Source organism: Meles meles, chromosome 18 (assembly GCF_922984935.1).
Source record: "Meles meles chromosome 18, mMelMel3.1 paternal haplotype, whole genome shotgun sequence".
Taxonomy (NCBI): domain Eukaryota; kingdom Metazoa; phylum Chordata; class Mammalia; order Carnivora; family Mustelidae; genus Meles; species Meles meles.
Genome location: NC_060083.1, coordinates 8,657,598 through 8,681,278, shown reverse-complemented (window position 1 = coordinate 8,681,278; position 23,681 = coordinate 8,657,598). Strand labels below are relative to the sequence as shown.

Here is a 23,681-nt window from a genome sequence, read left to right as displayed (position 1 = left end):
GGCTCTGGAGTGGCCCTGGACTCTGTCGGACTTTGAGGGCCTGTGACAGCAATCTACGGGGAGGGAGCGTGTCCCCCAGACCACTTTCAGCTGCCTGGGGGACAAAGCCAAGCCAGCCCTAACCCCGTTAGAAGAAGTACGCCTTGCATTTATAGGTCAATGCTTGCCACTTACTACTTAAATACTGTGACCTTCCTTTTGAAAACTGATTCAGACTTGTTTGCATTTCCATCATGAGGATTAAGTGTTAAAGGCAAGCACAAAGGCCTGTGGGGACAGCTCAACAGAATGAGGACCAACATGGCGACAAGACGGGGAAACTGACATCCTTGTAAATGGCTGGGGGGGGGGCAGGGGGCGGGGTTTAGAGCGGCACCATCACTTGAAGATCAGCGGGGCGGACCCTCAAAACATGAAACAGAACACCACCACGACCCAGCAATGCCACCCCCAGGCGCCCCCCAGACAGCGGGAGACACAGGTCCACACGAGCACTTGTACACGAGTGTTCGCCGAGGCATTCCTCAAAGTGGCCCCCAAATGGGACCCATCGGAATGCCCATCAGCTGGTGGACGGGGAAACGGAACGTGGCCGGTTTAAGTGATTTACTAGAACAGAGTGCCATCCGGGCAGGGGAAGAAGGGAGGGTTTATGCATGCTATGACACGGATGAACCGTGCAGACATCAAGCTGAAGGGAAGAACAGCCCAGAGCGCCACGTTCTCTAGCGCTCCCTTCGTATACAGGATGCACAGCGGGCAAGTTCACAGGGACAGAAAGTAGATGAATGGTTTCCAGGGGCTGGAAGGATGTGGAAGAGGATGCCTACTGGGTTTCTTTTCGGGGTGATGAGAAGGTCCTCAAGTGTACTGCAGGGAAAACTGCGTAACTCAATGTACTAAAAACGGCGATGCAGGACTGTAGGAATGCATGAATTTGATGGCATTCATTAATTAATTTAAGTGGCATGAATTAAACCTCAATAGAGAGGTTTAAAAAAAAAACCAGAAAAGAATGAGCCAAGAGACAGATAAAGAAAGGGGCCTCGAAATACCTTCCCCTTTGTCCTGACGCTTCATGCTACTTTCTGGGGACAAAACACCAGAAACACATCCAAATGGTTCCTGGGACCCTGAGCGAGCTTTGCCCATCGAGCTCACCGTAAATACACAACCCGGGGATGTCAAACCAAAGGAGACCCTTGCCAGGTAAAGACCAGCAACACAGCAACTACTCTGCGGAGGTCACTCTCAGAAGGGGGTTCGGGGGTCCCTGGGGAGGGGGAGGGAACGCGGGCAGAGATGGACCCTCCCGACACGACCCCCTCCAGGGTCACTGCCGCTCAGGAGTAGCTCCCGTTCCTTGAGCTGGGGAAGCAAAGCTGAGAACCGGTGCTCTTCTCGGGTTTCTGGAAACAGAAGCCCGGCTGGCGCTGGGCTAGACAAGTGGGACACACGCGGGGGAAAGCAGCACCGAAGCTCCTGGGCTGGGAGTTCATGCAGAAGGACATGCGCGGCAGGGAAGGTGCGGGAAAACCTGCTCCCCGGGGACTCCTGCGACCCAAAGGGAAAGTCCCGGCTCGGCATGCGACTCACACACAACGGGGATCCACGCTGTAGTTTAAAATGACATCGAAACAAAATGGTAGCGATAAACGATGCACGAAATTCTACATCGTGGATTTGGAAAACCCAAGTGAGGGGCCGAAGTACATGTTCAAAGGTCATTTTAGCTTGTGCCTCTAGGGCACCAAGAAAAGCTCGTTTTGGGGCTAGAGGTTCCTTCTGTAACTGGCAAGAGAGCCTTTCAGGGTCCTCTAGGATAACGATGACTTCATTACCCCTTCCAATTTGGCCGAGTGTCCGCTCTTGCTGAAGGGACAAAAGAACATCACAGGCCCTCACAGGCAGGGGACAGCTTTGCCGTCTGACAACTTAAGATTTTTAAGAAAGATACGTGAAAACCCAGGTATCTAGCACTATTCCTGTAGATACCTATGATCATTTCTTTATATTAATAAATCATTTCTATAACATTATCTTTTCTTGCTTCCTATTTGCTCGAAACCATTCCAGTGCTGGGGAAAGGTTCAGTCCAAGACAGATGTCCCTTTCTGTCTGGGGTTTCTGGCTTGGGGCTGCCTTCCTCTCCCCAGTAGCAGGGACACTCCCGTGGGCCATCTGTCCATTGCTATGCTCCGGGGGGCCAGCAGGGGGCGAGTTCTCTAACCGGGAAGAAGAACACTCCTCCACTATCTGCCCCAGATAAGGAAAATGTTAACTGGGGCTCTTGGGGGGCCCAGTCCTTCAGCGTCTGTCCACCTTCCACTTAGGTCAGGATCCCAGGGTCCTGGGATCAAGCCCTGCTTCGGGCTCCCTGCTCAGCGGGGAGCTTGTTTCTCCCTCTCCCCCTGCTTGTATTTCTTCTCTTGCTGTCTGTCAAATAAATAAAATCTTTAAAAAAAAAAAAAAAGAAAATGCTACCTTCATCTATTAAATCATTAAAGCCTTTAAGGCTGGAACACGTAGGAGCCATAAAACATTAATTAATTAGAAATGTGTTAACCCAAAAGTCACAAGCCTTCAAGTTGTAGCCCCAGACTTGAAATTTAACGTCGGCACAACATCAGCCTTCCGTGTATTTAAGGAGAATCGAAATCATCCCGCCTGGTCTCTGACACTCGAAACCCTGAGGGTTCAGGCTTCATAAACATGTGATTCAATGTCATGATAAAGGGGTAAATAAACATCAAAACTCATCTAGAAAACAAATCTGAAGCGAGGGGGCATGCTGCTTGCAAAAGAACACGTCCCTAAGCGACAAATCTTCAAAATGAGGTGGTCACAGGGGACGTCACTCAGGACTAACCATATCTGCTTCTAACAGAGACTCAGTCTAGAGACAGTGCGAGCATTCAAGACTCAGAAGCGTGAAGAAAAGCACTTGCCTGATGTTTCACTGGCTTAGGCGACTCCTGCTGTTTGTCACAAACAGATAAATGCAAACGTTAGCGAGTCTGGGCCGTTCGGAGCCGGAAGCCACATCCACAGAACCAGGTCAACGCGGAGCTCAGAACCATGCAAGCAGGTGTGGCTGTGCCACCGACCCCTCCTGCAGATCTACAGATGAAGGGTAGCGGGACTCTCCTGTTCGCACCCCTTTTCTATCATCAGCGGTCCCCAAATTTCTATCCCCGCCTCCAGCTGCCGCGGACAGTTGGCAGCAACAGGCTGGCGTGCCACTCCTTCCGAAAGTTAAACACACTTATCCCTTCGGTGGGATAAGACATCTTGGGAAGCAACACTCATCACCGTTAACAGTTCTTCCCGAAGCTTCGAGAGGGATTAGGCTTCAAGCTACCACCGCTAATTCCACTTGGCCTGGGCGAAAGACCTAGTTAATAGCAATTTCCAGGTCAACCTGCTCGCTCCCGAGCGGAGGAAGTTTCTGGGTAGGGGGTGGGAGCAGACAACGGAGCGGGTTCTCCCGGCAGAGTGCCGGGCTTCCTGACGCTGGCTTCTGAAATTATGAAAGAATAACCCTGAGACACAAACAAACCAGAGAAGGCAAACTTACAGGAATATTATGGTCCTTCCGTCCTTTATGCGAAGAAGCGACGTGCGCGAGGTACTGAATGACCTTCTTCGTGTTTTCTGTCTTCCCGGCACCCGATTCACCCCTGGAAGAGGAAAGGGCACAGGCCGCCTGAAAGCAAGCTGAGCTCACATAGTCCCAAATTACAACGGGCACAATTAACGGAGTTGGAACAAGAATTGGTAGAAATTAAAAAAGAGTGTAAGTAGGGGGGAAAACCTACCAGCAGAAGTTAGAAAATGTTCTAAAAATTTAAAATAATTAAATTAACCCAAACTTTTTTTTTTTTTAAGGTGCCAGTAAGACACAAGATAGAGTCATAGTGCAGGTTTTTTCTTGGAGTTTGGGGACTCTACCAGAGAAGCGACATTTTTTATAAAGGTTTATGAAACAGGGCACCTGGGTGGCTCAGTTGGTTAAGCAACTGCCTTCAGCTCAGGTCACAATCCCAGAGTCCTGAGATCGAGTCCCCCATCGGTCTCCTAGCTCCACGGGAGACTGCTTCTCTCTCTGACCTTCTCACCTCTCATGCTGTCTCTCTCTCAAATAAATAAATAAAATCTTAAAAAAATTAAGAAAGTTCTTGAAACAATTCCTCAGCCCCAGAAACGCAGCCAACGCTGGAAACAGGACTCCTGAAACAGTGAGGATGATTTAATTTGAAGATGCCGAAAGGACTCTGGGACGCCCACTGATGCTCAACTTCGAGTCCAAGCAAGGTTTTCTCAGCGCCTGCCCCCAAACCACCTGCCAACTGCTCCTTCCCCAGCGCTACCCGTGCGGAAGCTTGTACACACCTCGTCGAACCTTCTCTCCCAAACTGCTGCCTTCACACCCTGGGCTCCCGGAGACGGGAAGCACGACCCTGTGCAAGTGTTTACTATGTGTTTGTCTGTGTTTGAGTTTATTGTGCATTTGTGTTTGTGTTGGCTTCTTTTTTAATCCATGTAACCTTGGGCAGCAGCGACACAGAGCCGGTGCACAATTTGTAGAGAAAATAAACACTGAGTTTTGTGACAAAATGGGACAAATGTCACCGCTTCATGTTTAAAAACAAGGCTGGCACATTTTAAAGGCAGCTTTTTTTTTCTACTCAAGGACTAATCTTGAAATTAGGTAAGCTGCTAGGCACAGGAACACCTAAGTTATGGTCTTTCTGTTCAAATATCGAAGGCTTCCTAAGATCGGATTCAAAGAGAACCTATCTTCACAATCAAGAAAACCTCAATTTGGAGTAAGAGAAAAATTTTCATATCTGTTTAGATTTTTCATTAAAAAAGAAAAAAAGCCCCAGGAAAAAAAAAAACAAAAAAAACCCAGAAACAGAAAAAACCACCAGAAATCCCAAAATATTATTAAACCCATGGCTGGCTAATAATCCTCTAAGCTTGTTTTATCCAAGGCTTGAAAGTCTAATTTTTCTAGTAAACTCTGACCCTTCCCTGGAAGTATACTCAGGATTATACTATGAACTGGCCCCAACTTAAATTTTTCAGGTTTACTGCTTGCATTATTATCTCTCTGCACCCAGATACCTACAATCTTAAACGCAGAGGGTTCCGGCAAAGGGAGCCAACGGACCCACTACTCATATGGCTTTGAGTAAGGAAACCGTGTTCTCCGGGCCCTCACGCCACCCTTTGCACAAGGTAGGAATCGTGTTAGAACCTTTCTAGCTACAAGACTTGATTCAAGGAACAACCCACTTACTGGTTTATAAGCATATTTTATATATGAAGCTCCTTAACCACTGTCCATTGTTCTACAAAAAATAGTTCCCTTGTGAGTTTTGCCATCTACAAGTTTTGAACTGTAGGTACTCAATAGATCGAATTCAAGGGTTTTTCTGCCTGCTGTCTGTGCTTAAAAAGCCCTTTCCTGCACCAGAAAGATATCCATCTACGTTCTCATTTTTATAACATTATTATTAAATCCATCTGTATTTTCTTCCAGAACTTTGATGGTTTCACTTTTTACAATGAAATCTTTAATCCATCTGGAAAAAAGAATTATAGCTTGGGGTAAACATAAAATCAGATTTTATCCCCAGATGATTCAGCCCACATCCCAGTATCAATGGTTTGACAGAGATACTCATTACCCCGTGATCGGAACAATTATCTGATATTTACTACTTCTACATACAGCTCATTCGAAGGCCAGAAACGTACTGCAAGAGTTTTGAAATAGGACGAGCCACAGCACCCCCCAGCATCGGTCTTCCTTAAAACAAAACACCCAAGTAGTCTCAGAAGTGTATTTTTTCAGATAAACCTCAAATAATTTTGTTCTGCTCAAATAGTTTTGTCAAATAATTTTGTCCCTCACCTCTTCCCCCACAAATAAAAAAACAAGAGGTGATATTTTGAACTAATATGAATATGCATGCTTTTTTTTTTTTTTTTTTAGGAGAGAGGACATCATCTTCTCTAGCTCTCCGGGAAATTTTGTGTTCTTGACATTCACGGCAAGCAAGCAGCGTATCTGTCTTATCATCGATCTTTGGTATCGTAGGGTCCAGCACAGCAGGGGCTGAATGAATCAATACAGGTCCTACATGTTTCAAGTTTATTCCCAGGCTCTTTTTAATATTTTTTATTCCTGCTGTTACCATCCTTATATTTTCTACCTGGCTTCCTCTGGTGCCTGGCTAAGGTAGTAACTGCATTCACTCGACGAATACTGGCCTGTTCTCCCTTTTCGGGAGGCTCTCCCCAGACCATCGACCAGTGTTGGGTCTTTCTTCTGACCACAAGAGCCAGAGCTGTGAACCTTTTTCTCCATCCTTGTGGAGCTCAAGTTCAGGAGAAGAGAGAAGATAAACCACAAAAACAAGCAAGAGGAGTGTGGGACATGAGGAATGCCTTTAAGGCATCAAGGAAGTGGCTGGGGGGAGCAGGAGGGAGGCGGACAGGAGCAGAGGACACCGAACACCTCCCTGGAGACGCGATGGTCTGGGGAGAGCCTCCTGAAAAGGGAGAACAGGCCAGGGAAATCGGGGGGGCGCCACGATCAGGCAGATGGAGAGACGAACGCCAAGGTCCTTCCCAGGAACCAGGGTGCGGGGCAAGTGCGGGACTGGAGGCGAACCAGCAGCAAGGCAGAGAGCTGCAGGGACTCTGTGGGGGGCAGCGAGAAGCTCCCCGAGTCCTGGGAGAGGATCCGCATTTTATTCATGCATTAATTTCTCAAGAGCGAGTGTAGTGGTTTTTCTCTGTTTTGTTAAGTTTATTCAAAATACTCTGTGTTTCAAAGCTAATCACGATGTTGGCGGTTGGCTTCAAACAAATAATTTTTCTGTTAGGCGAGGAAATGAGCCTCTCATTTTGACTGATGATGACTTGTCTGGGAAACAGTTCTGATTGTTCCCTTTCTGCTTAGTAGTGTCTCTGTGGTTTCTCCGCTAGCTCCGCTCCGTTGGACCCGCTTCGGTGTGTCCTTAACATGATCTCCCCAGGGCGGTGCTTCAACAACGCTTACGATCTCGGCCACATTTCTGTACATTTCAGGTCTAAGGGGACTTTGACACAGAGGACACGGCTGTAAAGACAGAGGTTACTAGCAAGCTCCGGAGAGGGGAGATAGGGAACCGCACATAACCTGTCTTAAAACATGGCCAGTAGCTTCTAACATAGGAGACCATGGTGAAGAAAGAACATGGGCCGTCTGACGCCCGTCATCACCGCCCAGTTACTGTCCATTCACCTGCTCGCCCACTCCTCAGGGAGGGGGCACCTTAGGTTACCAAGCGCCAAATTATTTTACGAATCCATAGCGCTTGCATTAATGGTTAAGAATGTGGGTTACGGGGTGGGGGGCACGCCCGGGTGGCTCAGTTGTTAAGCATCTGCCTTCTGCTCAGGTCATGATCTCAGAGTCCTGGGATCGAGCCCCACGTCAGGCTCCCTGCTTGACGGGGAGCCTGCTTCTCCCTCTCCCACTCCCCATGCTTGTGTTCCCTCTCTCGCTGTGTCGCTCTCTCTGTCAAATAAACTCTTAAAAAAGAAAGAAGAATGTGGGTTATGGCGTCCAGATGATCTGCCTAGATTGAAATCCCATCCACCACTCTCTAGCTCTGGGCGAGTGACTAAGCTCTCCGGGCTTCGGTTTATACTCCTTTCGGTGAGAGACCAAGTAGTATTTCACAGGCCCGGGAGCACGCCTGTAAGGAGCCTAGCGCTGCCCCCTCCAGAAGGCTCTCGGCGAGTGGCAATAATGCTAATAAGTAGGTATGAGGAGGATGAAGGTATTAACAGCAGAAAAAAAAAAAAAAGCTAATCCCCAACGTGTCTGTGGAAGAGGTGGTAGGATCAAAGGCACAGAATTAGAAATCTCGGAAATAATTTTTTAAGAGGGCAACAGCCCATCCGTCCCAGACAGAGGCAGAGAAATCAAAGCGGCTTGGACGGAAATGAAGACAGGAGGGAGCCCAGTGGAAAGCTCGGCAGGGTTCTCACCGAGGAAGCAGGTCAGGAGAATCCTCAGAGAGCAGAGCGACAGAACAAGACCTCAAAGCCAGGAGGACAAAGGGATCTGATCTGGTTTCCACCGAGGAAACCAGACCCACGGACGAAGGCGCTCTGCACGGGAAGGCTGCTCCGTCCGTGCTGGTCCACGCGCTGCCAGTGTGAGGTCAACGAGGAGGGACAGTGAGTGGCCTGCGTCTCGTGCAGGACATCGGGACACAGAAGGTCAGGGCTTTCTGGCCTGGAGGTGTTCCGGTTCTCTCGAGAGGTCTTTGGCCCTCGGTGACTTTGCGAAGACGTGCGCAATCCAAAACACAACGTAAAAACCAACAGTGCTAAGAAGGGGGAAGAGGAGCGTTGACAGGTGATGATTCTGGGATCTTTCCTGGAGTCCCTTCTGGACCCTGGGTACGTTTCCCCAACGAGAGACTCCTCACCCAGATCTGAATGGCTTCCTTTCTTCTTCTGTGGATACACCAACTTCAGTCTAGTTTCAAAAACCCCCTCTGCCCCAAGGTCTCACTTCCGATGACCTCTGAACACCAGCCACACGTGACATTAGCTGATGACTGCTGACAGTTTCAAAATTGTTTGTTTTTTTTAAAAGATTTTATTTATTTGACAGAGATCACAAGTAGGCAGAGAGGGAGGCAGAGAGAGAGGAGGAAGCAGGCTCCCTGTTGAGCAGAGTCTGATGCGGGGCTCGATCCGAGGACCCTGGGATCATGACCTGAGCCGAAGGCAGAGGCCTTAACCCACTGAGCCACCCAGGCGCCCCTCAAAATTCTGTTAGAAAGCATTTTAATCGCAAGAGCTGAGGTTCCGTGGTCAAGACGGGCCTGGGGTCGGTCCTCCAACCCACGAACACTAGGGTCAGCCTTGGCTACCAGGGAACAGGACGACTGCAAAGATTCATGGAGGGAATGCTTGCAAAGAGCTGACTCCCTTTCCTGGCATACTTGCCAAGAACATTTTAAACTTCTCTTCACCAGCTGATCTGCATACTTCTTTCTCCCCTGTAACTCGGCTATCATTCAGATGCACCTACCATAATCCAAACACCCCCTGCCACCCCCAGTTTTAAGACTTGAGCACTTCTAAAGCAAGGACCATCTGAAAAGCAAACTGTGGTCTAGGGAAGCTGACAGTCTGGCCCGGGGTCACGGAGCTAGCTCAGGGCGGACGAGAAAACACCAGACATCTACCTGACCCCATGATGCCTTTTCGACTACATCCCACTATTGCCTTAGATGTGTGTTTTAAGTATTTTTTTAAAGGCAGTTTTAAAGATGGAGAGGAACGCAGAGGTTTCCCAACTACCCTCTGTGCCGGCACAGGCAGTCTCCTCCATTATCAACATCACTAAAATGGGACATTTTTTACGAAGGAGGACGCTATGTCATGATTGCCCAAAGTCCAGTTTCATTAGGCTTCACTCCGGGTGTGGTTCGTTCTGTGGGGTTAGACAAACATGTAACGGCGCGTATCTACGACTGTGACACCACGTGGGACAGTTTCAGTGCTCTCAAGTCCTCTGTGCTCTGCCGGCTCATCTCACCTCCCTCCCACACCCGCTGCGCGCCCTGTCTCTACGGCTGGAGTCGGACAGTATGGAACCTTCTCAGATGGGCTCCTTTCACGTGCTCGTGTGCCTTTAGCGATGCTCCGGGTCTTTTCATGACTTGAGAGCCCGACTGTTTTCAGGGCCCAGCAAGACTCCATCGTCCGGACGTACCAGCGTTTATCTATGCATCCTCCGGAAGGAAATCCTGGTTGCCTCCTAGTTTGGGAAATCATGTACAAAGCAGGTCTTCGTGTAGGTGTAGGTCGAACCCCAGTGCATAAATACTACGGAGTGTGACTGGTGGGTCATGGTAAGAATATGCTTAGTTTTGGGGCGCCTGGGTGGCTCAGTCGTTAAGCATCTGCCTTCGGCTCAAGTCATGATCCCAGGGTCCCAGAATCAAGCCCCGAATCTGGCTCCCTGCTCAGCGGGAGGCCTGCTTCTCCCCCCTGCCTGTGTTTCTGCTTTTGCTGTGTTTCTGTCACATAAATAAATAAAATCTTAAAAAAAAAAAAAAAGAACAAATGGGGGCACCGGGGTGGTTCAGTAGGTTAAAGCCTCTGCCTTCAGCTCAGGTCATGGTCCCAGGGTCCTGGGATTGAGCCCCATATCGGGTTCCCTGCTCAGCAGGGAGCCTGCTTCCTTCTCTCTCTCTCTGCCTGCCTCTCTGCCTATTTGTAATCTGTCTGTCACACAAATAAATAAAATTAAAAAAAAAAAAAAAAGAACAAATGGTTCTAAATCCAGGTGAGTTCAATCAGCACCAAAATTAATATATTTCTATAGGATAAAATTCCTGAAGAAAAAAAATCTCATCACGTCCCAACAGAAGGCTGATGTGAGGCAACCACTGTTTTACAACTGTTCCGTGATTAAATGCACTTAAAAGGAGAAAGCCTTGCGTTAACTGGCAGTTAGAAAGTCATAAACGTAAACAGATCATTCTTTAAAAAGGGAGCTTAGAGAACAGAATCATTTCCTAACCAGGATAACTGTTCTGTAAATTTCAATTCCAATGAGAGGAAATTCAACATAAGGCCACACTCTTAATAAGATTCCACTGCCCATGACAGGGGATTAAGTGTAGAAAACACGGCTTTCTCGTGGTAAAGGAAACCCTGCATGTCCTCACCAGAGGCTCTGGCAGCACACGAGTTCAAGGACCCTGCAGGGGGCTGGACCCATAAGTGGGGGCGCACACTGCCCGGCCTGGGTCTGCAGACGGAAAGGCTGGGCGACTGGTAGCAGGCAAAGTCAAGAGGGGAAATGAAGATGTTCATCCTTTTGGAGGAAAAGTAAAGAGTAAGTGATTAAAATAGTAAAGCTTGGGGCGCCTGGGTGGCTCAGTGGGTTAAGCCGCTGCCTTCGGCTCAGGTCATGATCTCAGGGTCCTGGGATCGAGTCCCACGTCGGGCTCTCTGCACTGAAGGGAGCCTGCTTCCCTCTCACTCTCTCTGCCTGCCTCTCTGCCTACTTGTGATCTCTCTCTGTCAAAATTAATAAATAAAATCTTTAAAAAAAAAATAGTAAAGCTTAGGGGCGCCTGAGTGGCTCAGTGGGTTAAGCCTCTGCCTTGGGCTCAGGTCATGATCCTGGGACTGAGCCCCGCATTGGGCTCTCTGCTCAGTGGGGAGCCTGCTTCCTCCTCTCTGTCTGCCTCGCTGCCTGCTTGTGATCTCTGCCTGTCAAATAAATAAAATCTTAAAAAAATAAAATAGTAAAGCTTAGAGAGAGGCTATCAAACTACATATATATATATTTAAGAAACATTGCTTCCGGGGAGCCTGGGCCACTTAGTCGGTGGAATGTCCGATTTTAATATATGTGCTGCCGAAGTGAGCACTCGGTGGTGTCCAACTCTTGGTTTCAGCTCAGGTCGTGATCTCAGGGTTGTGAGATCAAGCCCTGTGTCAGGCTCTACACTCAGCATGGAGTCTGGTAAGATTCTCTCCCTCTACCCACCCCCCTCCCCCGCCGCTTGCACTCTCTCTAAAATAAATTAATAAATCTTTAAAAAAAATTGTTGCCTCCAACTGTATTTTTCTTTGTGATACTATGTAATAGTATCACACTATGTATTAGTATCACAAAGAATTCTACTAATAGAAAATAACTACTGTGTAAAATTGAGTAAATAGTTAATGTCACACAGGAAACTTATCAGCTTGGCTGCGTGTTGGTTAAAGTTGAAGAGATCCCAGTTATAACATTCTTGGACTTCTCTGATGGGTACTCAAAGACACCACAGAATGGATCCTATTCTCTCAAATCTATGATACATTGTTTCACATTTTCCTACTTCTCAAGTCACAGTGTAGCTTATAATAGATATGAACAAGAAAAATGTTATTAAATATCATAACCAGGGGCATCCAAGAATTAAGAAAGAGTGCTGAGGCCCAAAGATCTGCTGGGGAACTTTCTCCCAGGGCGACCGTAACGTTCCCCATCGCGACAGAGGTTCCGGTTACACAAATAGCCCTGCAGACGTAGATTTAAGATTTGCACAGTTCATTATACACAAATTTCAGCTCCAAAGAGAAAGATGTAAATACTGGACTTCCAGTTAATGTAATGTACACTGAGGTGTTTAAGGGGAAGGGCATCGATGTCTCTAATTGAACTTGAAATAAATCCAGTGAAGGGATTGACAGGTCATCAAGTTGGTATAAAAATTACTTTAAACTGAAAATATCGATCCATAGCCACAGAAGGAAACGTTACCTAACCTTAAGCACAGCCTCCTGAAAACACAGCAGTCATTCATCCCAGGGAGTGTCCTGACTGGGAAAAGACAGACCCAGGAACTACAAAGTCAGCGGTCTGTCAGCATGGTACAGCCCGACAGAACCCTCCATGCTTTCCTCCTTGAGGCCCTACTCTTCCTTTTTGGTCAAGTTTGGCATATAAGCCTTTTATTTCTGGAGACTCAGCAAATGCTCATCACTGAGTACTCCCGAGTGTGTGCAGATAATCGTAGTCGTTTCTCCCATTACTCTACGGCCAGTTAATCTGCAAAGCCCCAGGTGCAAGACGCAAGGTGGAAAAGGAAAAAATTTCCTCCCGTCGCGAACAATAAAACGGATTGATGGATGGACAGAAGATGAACACGGCAATATATCATACAGAAAATCCAGTAAAATACTAACGGTAGAATCTGGATATATGGGTCTTGCCTCAAAATTCTTTCAACTGTGCTTTATGCTTGAAAATGTCCACATCAGATGCCCGGACAAGTTAAAGGGAAGGAAAGAGAAGGTACTTGCTGACTGCAACTTTGTGCTCAAGAAGAGAGAAGGAGACTCTAGGAGACTCACTTCAGAAATCCAACCCTATTAATTAAGGACAAAGGAGCCTAAAAATTACCCTAATTACAAATGCCTGCAGAGGTCACTTCTGGTGACGAGAGTAGATTAGCATTCTCTATCTAACCTTTCCTTCTATCAACAGCACTCATTCCCTCCCTGAGTGCTTCCTGCTTCCCGACCTTTACAAAAAGTCCTCAACTTTTTGAGGGCACCGCAGGGCACCTGGGTGGCTCAGCTGGTTGACTGCTGATTTCAGCTCAGGTCGTAATCTCGGGGTCGTTGAGTTCCAGCCCTGCACCGGGCTCCACACTCAGCGCAGAGTCTGCTGGAGATGCTCTCTTTCCCACTCCACCTGCCCCCCCTCCCCCTACTTGTGCTCAAACACACACTCTCACGTGCTCTCTTGAATGAATAAATAAATGAATAAGTGAATAAATAAATAGTCACCCAAGCTCCGAAACCATCTGCTCAGGGAGGAGAGGTCTGCGGTGGTCCGCGTCCTGCCCCTGGCTCCCAGCTTACTGGATGTGAGGATATGGGGTATAGTCGCCAGACACCACAGACCAGCATTGTACACATTCTCTTCTGCCCTCGCTCATGAGCAGAATGTAGCTCGTTTATCCATTTCCTGGAGAGTCCCAATGCCTAGAGTCCCTTGTGACGATTAACCGATGGTGTACAATGAAGGACGGGGTGGTCTTCGTCTCTGGTTCCTGGGAGGGAGCCTCTAAGTCCTTGGAAAGTCTCTGTCATTTATGAGGGGCCCTGAGAGCTTATGCCAACGAGGAGACTCACGACGGGCTCCTAGATAGTTCCAGGATGGGCACTGGCCACACTGGAAAACCAGTCCAGTGATCAGAGGTGTGGGCACTGAACCATGGAAATCACCCCAATATCCCAGGAGGGGAGAAGGGGCTTGAGACAGAATTGAAACCCATGGCCCATGATTCAATCATTTATTCCTGCTTGACAAAACCCCTTAACGACTCTAGGCTCTGAAGCTCAGGGAGCTTCCTGGCTGGGGATGAACATCCACGTGCTGGGCGGGGAAGCATCCAGAGGGTAGGGAAGGTTTACAGCGGGGACACCCCCAGGCCTCACCCTTGCCGGTTCTGCTTCTGGCCGGATCTGATTCGTCATCCTCGTGAATTACCAAACCCAACACGGCAGCGGCCCCCAAATATGCAGCTGGCTGGTCAGAAGTATGGGTGGCCCGGGACCCCACAAGCTTATGGCGGGGGTCTACAGCGTGAGCACTGTGTACAGGAGTAGGCCCTGGGTGGTCCAGGTCAAAACTGCATTGCAATGAATAATCTTTAAGATACCTGCAGACCAGGTTCTAAATAACTTTTTTTTTTTTTTTTTAAGATTTTATTTATTTGACAGAAGAACATAAGCAGGGGGAGTGGGAGAGGGAGAAACAGGCTCCCGGCTGAGCAGGGAGCCTGATGTGGGGCTCCATCCCAGGACCCTGGCATCATGACCTGAGCCGAAGGCAGACGCTTAACGACTGAGCCTCGCAGGTGCCCCGATAACTTCTTTGAAGAACACCAGCCAATGAGATAAACAACAAAAGAAAGCAAAAAGTTAAAGACTACTCTAGAATACAGAATTGAAATGAAGATACCTAAAGCAAGGATCATGGATTTTAAAAGCCACCAAAAATGTTAGAAAAAACTACTGGAAATTGGATCCTACATCAGATACTATGGAACCAATGTGGACCTTCTCAGCATGAGGACAGCCCGCAGTTACGTGGGGACGCCCTCGTCCTGGGGAGTCACTTGAAGAATCCCAGGGTGTCAGGAAGTCTGCAATCCACTTGCAAATGGTTAAAAAAAAAAAAAGAAGCTTTTGCGCATAGAAAACTGACAAGGTGAAGGGTATGCAGCCATTTAAAGTATCATTCTGTCAACCTAAAGTAGGTTTGAATTTTTTAAAAATAAAAATGTGGGGAAATGCATCAGCAGAAGTTTTTAGAAGGCTAAAAATGAAGAAAACGTGGTAAAAAATTTTTTTAAATCACAGAAGCTGGGTGATAGGCATACACAGCCCACATACCATTCTATTTCTGTGCAGCTTTTAAGTTTCAAACTCAAAATGCCTTTTAAAAATGGTATCAGGAAGGTTTTCCCTTGAAAACATACAGTATCACCAGTAATCTATACTTCAGCCTGTTGTCTTGGTTCCTACTTCATGGAGATTCGTGCTTTTGTTTGCCCTTTTATCTGCTTCCGAAATATGCTCCCTGTTCAGAGCAGGGTGCCAGGGTCTCCGAAGTTATTAACACAAGTCGAGGTAAGCCACAGTCCCCACCCTTCTGCCTAGTTGTAAAGCATGGTCTGGGTGACCCAAACACGGAACCAAGGACGGCAGCGGATATAAAAGAGGGTCGGGGAGAGAAAAATCAATGCGCGTTGAACCTGTCATATAGACGGGACTCAATTTGAGGAGATTTTGGTCCTGGGAGGGAAGAAGAGGGTAAGGGCACGAAGCCAGCCGGGATCCATGAAAGTGGGCCAGACCAGAGCTGTGGGACCAGCTAGGATCAGGCAGAAATGTCCGATAGCGTGCCAGAAACCAGGCGCCTGCAGACAGAGGGGTCAGAGGACACGGTGAGATGCTGGGGGTGGGGTCCTGAAACACAGGAGCAGATAGCAGAAATCAGGAAACCGGGTGATGGCGTGACAATGTAGGTTAATTTTTCCGCACGCCGAGTTCAAGCTGACATGTGTTCCCTACTCCACACCGTATGCTCCGCTTGCACCAAAATCCTTGAAAACTGCCTGGTGCCACTCCTCGCCTGATGTCCTCTGTGCCTACAGGCTTCAGGGCACCTCCCTTGTCCACCCAGAACACGATTCTTCAGGAAGCCGTCAGGGAGCGCGAGAAGAAGCAGGGTCTAGACACTCCTCCAGCTGCAAGCCTGCCCACCTGAGCTAGCAACGCACCGGGACCAGAAGTACCAGGCACAGCCGCTGCCCGCAGAGGCCCAAGTCCCCCATCCCACCCCCCCGACTCCTGGGAATCCTTCAGGCTCATGGCCCTGCCATGCTCAACCCCGCTTGGTGCCCAAGACATCGGCTCCGCGGGTTGCTTGGCATTCTCACAGTCTGTTCCCACACTGTCCTCTCTCCTGATCCCGAACCGCACCCCGTTTCCTCTCCACACTCGGGACCCCCCCTTCCGGAGGGAGCAAAGTGCCCCACACCCGCCACCTCTTCACTGAAGAGTCCGAAAACCCCCCTTCCAAGTGAGGGCCACCCCCTCTCCCCCTTCGCTGCGCCCCCAGACCTGAGCCCGGCGTCCAGCTCGCTCTCTCATACGCTGTCTGCAGACCCTGGCGTGGGAAAGAGCCCCCAACCCACCCCTCCTCTCCAGTGGTCCTGACTTCGGGATTATTCTCTCCCAGGGAGATCATTAAGAACAAAACCTCTCCTCTTGTTTCCAAAAATTAAGCACGTTTTATTCCAAAAGAGTGGAAAGGATATGATTTTGGAACGAAGGACGCTCCTCTAGGTGAAATCCTTTAGCCTTACAAAGGGCTGATGCTTCAGCATGCCTCTGTGCGCATGCCCGGCCGAGCCCCGCCTCTCCGCAGGTGAGGGACACATCCCAGACCCCGCCCCCCAGCACCGCAATTCCAGTGAGTCCCCCCACCCCCACTTTTCCTGTTCTGTATCCAGGATCTACAGCATCATTGGTTCTACTCCATCGAGACCCCTATGTTGTCCCCATCCGTCCACTCCCTCCCAACAGTGCGCTCCCCTCTGCCTGTACCGCCCGGGACAGCTTCTCCGCCCCATGTTCTCCGTTTCCTTGCTCCGCTGTCCCCCACTTGCTGCAACGGCTCCACCTTTTGGTGGACGGGATCTGGATCCACTCCGCCGCTCTCCCGCGGAGGATGGACCACAGAGATGGCCCAACGTCTCCACTCTCGCTCTATCTGCTCCCAACCCCTTGGCCACGTGTCTTGCTTGGGGCTGGGAAGACCGCAAAGCAGGAACTTGAACGAGCCTCATGCACCGGGGCTCCCTGTCTCGCTGCTCCTGCAACCTTGCCCCTGGGGTACAGAGCCTGGCACCGCCGGCTGGAGAGCACGAAGATACACAGAGGTGAGGACAAGACACACCCACCCCCCACAGCCAGCGGTCTGCACCCCCTCCAGAACCTGCAGCAGGGACAGGAGCAGCCCCAGGCGGTGGAAACACCAGCTGAGACCCACCCAGGAAAAGCTCACTTGCACAACGCCAGAGGCTGAACAAGGCTGGGAGCAAACGTACACAACAAGCAGACCCCCGCTTGCCACCTCTGCCTCCCTCCCCCGGCTCGTAGCAGACACCGGAGCTGCGACATCAGGGAAAAGAGAAGTTAGAGACCAGAAGGTTCCAGCCCCTCATTCAAACTCACCCACGGTAAACGCTAGACCACGGACAGCAAGATTTGGTCGGTCTCCAACCACTGCCCTTCAGTCTCTCTCTCTCCCACAGTTTGAGAGCAGCAGGCCTACACCTGCAGTTTGGGATTTTTAACTTTTCCACACTCCCCTCATTTCTCGAATGTAATCTGGCCTCTGCCTTCATCTCAGTCCCTGGGTGCTGGACGGACACACCCAGGGCCCCTGTCTCCATGGGGCTCGCCCTGTCTGGCCGTGGCCACGGACACACACCCTCTTGCCTCCTCAGCCTCCCTGACCTCTGCCTGACTCCTGCCTTTCCGCGGGGCTCCATACTCTGCCTTCTCTCTCCCCTCCTCTGGAGGCAGCCCCTCTCACAGGCCTGCACCGAGGTGTCAGGTCTCAGCACCTGGGGCAGCCCTCTCCTGAGCTCCACATCCAGGCGGGTGACCTCCATATCCAGGCGGTGCCGTGACCGACCGGGGTGAAAGAGGCCGCGCACACCGCAGCCAGGGTCCTCCCCCCACACCCACTGCCTCCACTCAGAGCCTGCACTTCCCCTACAGGCCACAGGGCAGACACCCCAGCCCCTCTAGTGACTGCCCTGCACAGTTGGCACAGTCACACCTCCAGCTTTAGCCTCCCGATCAGTCAACGCTGAAGCCAGGCGTTGTTTCTAACTAACGATCCTTTTCTAAGCCAATCTAATGGCGTCCTGGCAGCGCCCAAGCATCCAGCACACGAGGCACGTGACCGTGGGTAACGTGGACGCGCTGCCGACATGTCCAGGAGCCCACCAGGTGCACGCGGAAACTAAAGACGTAAGTTTCCCAGATAAACACTGCGAAATGTGGGAGACGCGCGGTGTGACCACCAAACAGCGACCCCGGATTTAAGCAACCTATACCATCTCAGTCTTAAAATGGACACTGTAAGGTTCACATTAAATTCTTAAATTACTGCTCTACTCTCCCCTACCCCCAGACCAAAAAAAAAAAAAAAAGCAAACAACCAAGAAACAATTGCTTTAGTTTCCAACAGAATCACAAACAAGTCGAAACGTTCAATATTTACTTACGTGCAAAGAATTGACTGGTCCTCGCGATCTAGAAAACAAAAAAGAACACAAAAAAAGCAAAGTGACCATTTGCCTGGTTTTTTTAAAGACCTGATAGAACAAAGTGGCAGTCGTGGTCCACATCGCGTGGTTTGGGACTCTGCATCTCTCCCGTAAGGCTTCCCCACCCCTTCCAGAGCCCTGAAGCCAGTCTCGTTGGCCCGTGGAAATGCCAGGTGCTTGGGGGGTAAACAGAGGCCCCAGCTTCGGGGGCTTTATGCCCTCATCAACCCTGATGCTCAAGCCCGGCTGTGTTGCCTGTTTCACCTGAGAAGTCCTGTAAACCTGCATCCCCCCGCCCCTCCCTCGCTGAATCAGTTTCACGCCAGCAGGGGCTGACCCGCCCTCTATAAAGAGGATCCCCAGGTGATTCTGGTGCAGGGTCGGGTTTGCAAACCACTGCCCTTCAGAACGGCTTCCAGAACACCCCCCACCGGAGAGGAACTGGATTTAACTTGACCTTAAAGGAGGGGGAGAAATCATCACACACTGAGTGTTGAAGGTGGAAGGGGGACAATCACTGCGTGAGTCTAACCGCCGTCTCCAGTCCCAGCGGCATTCGTCCCCAAAATGACAAAAGAACGTGCCACGGAGGGGAATCGAACGTGATTTTAAAGAGAGGCGTGATTTGAGTCTTCAGCTCGGTTTTTCAAAGGAAAAGATGAAATTCATACCCGTGCCCAGCCCACGGACGAAGCCGCAGTGTGGGACGAGGGACCTCCAGTCCCTTCCGAGCCTGCCTGTGTGCTGAGCAGGTGAGACATGTTCCTGGAGCCGATCGGGGAGTCCGCCCACGCCCCACAGCTGCCAGGGGCGAGCGCTGGGGAAGCTTCCCAGACCTTCTCCCTCTGGGTCCTCAATGCGTCCTTCTTTTAACCCTGTTCTGGAGTTAGACGATACCACCGGCTGCCTGCCCCCTAGAACAAGCTGCCCGAGGCCAGGCTGTCCTCTGTCCTTACTCCCACGGTGACAGTTAGCTTTGGTTAGGGTGGCTGAGCGCAGGGCACTGGGCCCCTGGGTGCTGCTCCCCCCCCCCCCCCCACTGCAAACTCACCTGCATCTCTAAACGTGGCACCGACACCTGCTGGCGTCAGCGCCTTGACCTAAGATACTGGGATTTTATCAGGTCCTTGCTTATTCCCTGCAAGCACAAACCCCGAGCCCCTACATTCTCCCGGTCTGCCTGAGCAACTTCCACAGAACTCCACGACGCCACGTTCTTTACGGCCTTTCCAAACTGCTTCTCATACTACAAACATCAAAATGCATACAAGTTAACCAAAACTCAATTGCCTCATGATTAGTTCAGATGGCTTTCTTCCTGCCTCTGTACGTACTCATCGCTGAAGCTGGAGACCTGCACAACCACCGCCCACCGTTCAAACCACAGCATCCTTCACTCCCTGTGCTTCTCACCGCCCCGGCCACCCCGGCCCAACAAAAACCAGAACAACGCTGCTGGCCCCACGTATCGACCCTCCGTGTTTGTTGGTCTGGTCTTGTATGGCTTCGGGCCTCAGTTTCCCTAGCTGTGCAATAAGGGTATGGGCTTGATCACCTCCGCGATTCTCTCCGACTGTGATCCCACCATCCCTCCCTTCCGCATCATGAATCCTCGTTATCCTTCAAGGGCCAGCGAAAGCACTATAATAATGCACAATGACCTTGACCTCTAAAAACCTGTAAATGGAAACAAAGCCTCCCCCTGGTATATACGGGGAACAATTTCACTTTCAAAAATGCAACTAGCTGGGGCGCCTGGGTGGCTCAGTGGGTTAAAGCCTCTGCCTTCAGCTCAGGTCATGATCCCAGGGTCCTGGGATCGAGCCCCACATCAGGCTCCATGCTCAGCAGGGAGCCTGCTTCCCCCTCTCTCTCTGCCTGCCTCTCTGCCTGCTCATCATCTCTGTCAAATAAATAAATTAAAAAAAAATGCAACTAGCCTGCTGAAGACTACAGACTCTTCTCCTAGCACAGTGCTTTCCAAAGCAACCCCAAGAATCCCACACGCAGGTCCTCGATAAACCCACACCGAGTTAAATCCTATGTCACCAGCGGAAATGGTTTCAAATCAATGACCTCTGCTCCTACCTTAAAAAACCAGAAACGAGCAAATGGAATTTAAATGAAATAGTAGCCAGGAAATGAGAAAGAACAAAAATCAATGAAATGGGGAGCAGGAAAAAGAAAAAAGAGGAACCAAATTCTGGGTCTTAGAGAAAAATCATACAGTTGATAAACCTCTAGGTACACCGATCAGGAAAAAGACACAAATTACAAATATCTGAGAATAACTACCCCGAATCCCAGCCCGACAACCAGGATGAAAGGGACAACTTTTTAAAAAGACGAAAACTGCTAAGGCTCATTCCAAAAGAAATAATCTATTGGCCCCGAATCTATTAAAGAAACTTAATCTGTGGAACTCATAAAATGTCCACGATACCTCGGTTAAAAAAAACGACAGGATGTGTAATTAAAAACCTTCCCACAAAGAAAACATACTTCACCGGTGAATTCAACACAACATTTAAGGAAAAAATCTTATCAAACTTTTCAGAAAACCGAAGAGGAAGGAGTAGCTCCCAACCCATTCTCAGAGATAAGCCTCACCCTGACACTGTGACTACAGAGACATGATAATACAAAAAAATGGCAAATATCTGTCATCAGCAGGGACACAAGAATTCTTAATGTGCTAGCAGATCTATTCCAGCAATATACAGAGGGGGACACAGGACTAACGGGTGGCATTTGTCCCGCAAGGCAAGGTTAGTTCATCGCCCAAAGGCACGCTTACTTCCTGTATCCACAGGCTAAAGAACGTCACCTAGTCATTCAAACAGACTGAGAAAAACATTGGACAAAACTCAACATCCACTCAAGATTTTAAAACGCCTGAGCAAACTAGGAATACAAGAGACTTTCACGATCTGGTTAAGAGCAGCGACACCCTCCTTAAAGGCAGAAAACGGAATGCCATCCCCGAGACCAGGAACGAGCCCAGGATGTCTGCTGTCCCCACGTCTATTCAACAGCACGAGGCCAGAAAAAAATCGAAAAGCATAAGATGGGAAGGACATGGTGATGTCTGTTGGCAGAGGACATGATGGTCTCCACGGAAAATCCCAAACACTCGACCCAGAAAACCTTCCAGAATAAGTGAGTTTTGCTAGGTTGTAAGCAACAAAGCCAATACATGTACTTAGAAATATTTCCATGTATCAACAGTGTGCAACTGGAAATTTTTAAATTTAAAGTTCCACTTAGTCCTAAAAAACACGTAACGCCTACTTACATTAAGGTATGTATTTTACGTAGGTATAAATCTGAGAACGGAGTTTGTGATTTCTGCCATCAACTTTGTATCCGAGAACTCTACTTTCATTCATTCATTCAATGACTGTTTCTTGAGCACCTACTACGTGCCAGACACACTCTGCGTTTTATTAATACGGAATCCCGAGAATCCAAACTTGGGGAAAACGGTAAGCTCTCTTCTGTTTTTGTGCATTAAAGCAGCAAACTCCAACCGGTGGGACCCTGTGCTCTGAATCCTCCCCTGGTTAGCGGCTTTGCTCACGTTGGTAACTGGAAACCTACGTGAGCAGCTTTGGTAGGTACCGTGAGCCACACTTTGATGAACCTAGCGTGGGTCCCAGCCCAACTGTGTTGTGAGGGACATCAGCCCGTAGCCCCGACCTACAGAGTGGAATGCGATGGAATTGTTTTGAGGGGGTTTTTGGTTTGTATTTTGTGTCACACTTTTCAATTATTATGTAATCAAAGCCATCAACTAATTCTTTTTTTTTTTTTTTAAAGATTTTATTTATTTATCTGAGAGACAGTGCACGTGCAAAAGCAGGAGGAGGGACAGAGGGAGAGGGAGAAGGAGATTCCCCGCTAAGCAGGGAGCCCGATGCGGGACTCAGTCCCAGGACCCTGAGATCGTGACCTGAGCCAAAGGCAGACGCTTAACCCACTGAGCCACCCAGGCGCCTCTTTTTAATTTTCATATGGAATTTTATTATGGTGGAAAGGAATATGTCACACTGCCTTGGTTTTGAACCCTAGTTCATAACTCTCACTACCTACATTTTCTTGGGTCAAGTTTTTAACTTCTTTGTGCCTCAGTAAAGTAGGGACAGCCAATTCTTTTGTCTTTATACGGTGGCTGTTGTAGATTACATCACACACACAAAACATTTAGCCCAGGGCCCGGCACACAGCAATACTGAGTAAATGCTCATTCTGGCACTTAGGACGGTACAAGTGATAGCGCGCTATGCTGGCAAAGCTACACTCTCCTGGCTCTGCAGGCACGTGGCTGGTCGGGGAACCCAGTATTGGACGTTAACATTTAATCACTCTTAACTATTTGGTCAGATTCAATTTTCCCATTCAGCCTGTCAAGATCACTTGAAGAATTCCGTTTCTTTTCATCAACTGTATTTACTGCACTGAAGTTCCATGTGATCTTTACATTTTATGGGCAGGCGTCCTGCGTCAAGTATACGGATAAAAACGTCCCAACGGGATCCCCGCCGGTGGACACCCTGACAAACTAGACAGCGTCCATCAGCAACCGGCACCTCCGGGCACCCTTTCCAAAACAGCCACGAGGATGTCACGAAAGACCGTGGAATGGCATGGGGACGTCCTGATTCTCTCTCAACGCTGTCCCCTGTAATTTCCTTTCCCGCTGAGCTAAAGGAATGTGGGGCATATTTCCGTGTTGTTCTTAGGCTGTTCGCAATAGATTCTAGAACCTTCCCTGGTGGGTATGTGAAGCTCAACAGCCTGAAGCTTCCTGGCCTTTCAAGAAGTTAGAATTGTTGCGTGACCCCCCTGCCCTGCCCCCCACCACCTTCTGGAAACTCCCCTTCCTGATAAACACTTCAGGGACCAGAGAGGGTCAACCATCCCGACCGGGAGGATGGACTCGTTTCAATGGGGAAATACGGACTCAATGAGAGAAGGAATATACTTTCTCCAGTTTCTTCTCCCCTGTAAGGCCAAGGCTGCTCATCTACAAACGCTTTTCTGCGTATATAAGGCTGCTTCTTCACGCAGACACAGAACCGAGAGCGAAGCAGCTGACCATCCTCTCTCCACGATCAGCAACTCCCCGCGGCTGTGGCCTTTCTCAGGACTCTCTGGCCCTGAAACTAAGAAAGGGCATTAAATGTCATCTTTTTCCAGCCTGATTGGATTTCGGATATTCCCCTGTCCTCA

At 49.3% G+C, this 23,681-nt stretch overlaps 1 protein-coding gene across 8 annotated transcripts in view; it reads right to left on the bottom strand.

The window, feature by feature from the left end:
• MYH10 (myosin heavy chain 10) overlaps window positions 1-23,681 on the bottom strand; it is a 120,640-nt gene that overhangs the window by 74,012 nt on the left and 22,947 nt on the right. For 4 of the 8 annotated variants that reach the window (XM_045984913.1, XM_045984912.1, XM_045984918.1 and 1 more), the window contains exons 4-6: window positions 18,408-18,435; window positions 3,578-3,680; window positions 2,949-2,978 (exon numbers count right to left, since the gene is read on the bottom strand). In XM_045984913.1, coding sequence (XP_045840869.1) covers window positions 2,949-2,978; window positions 3,578-3,680; window positions 18,408-18,435 — 161 coding nt within the window. The remainder of the gene's footprint in view (window positions 1-2,948; window positions 2,979-3,577; window positions 3,681-18,407; window positions 18,436-23,681) is intronic. The other 4 variants (XM_045984916.1, XM_045984919.1, XM_045984917.1 and 1 more) reach the window with 2 other exon arrangements.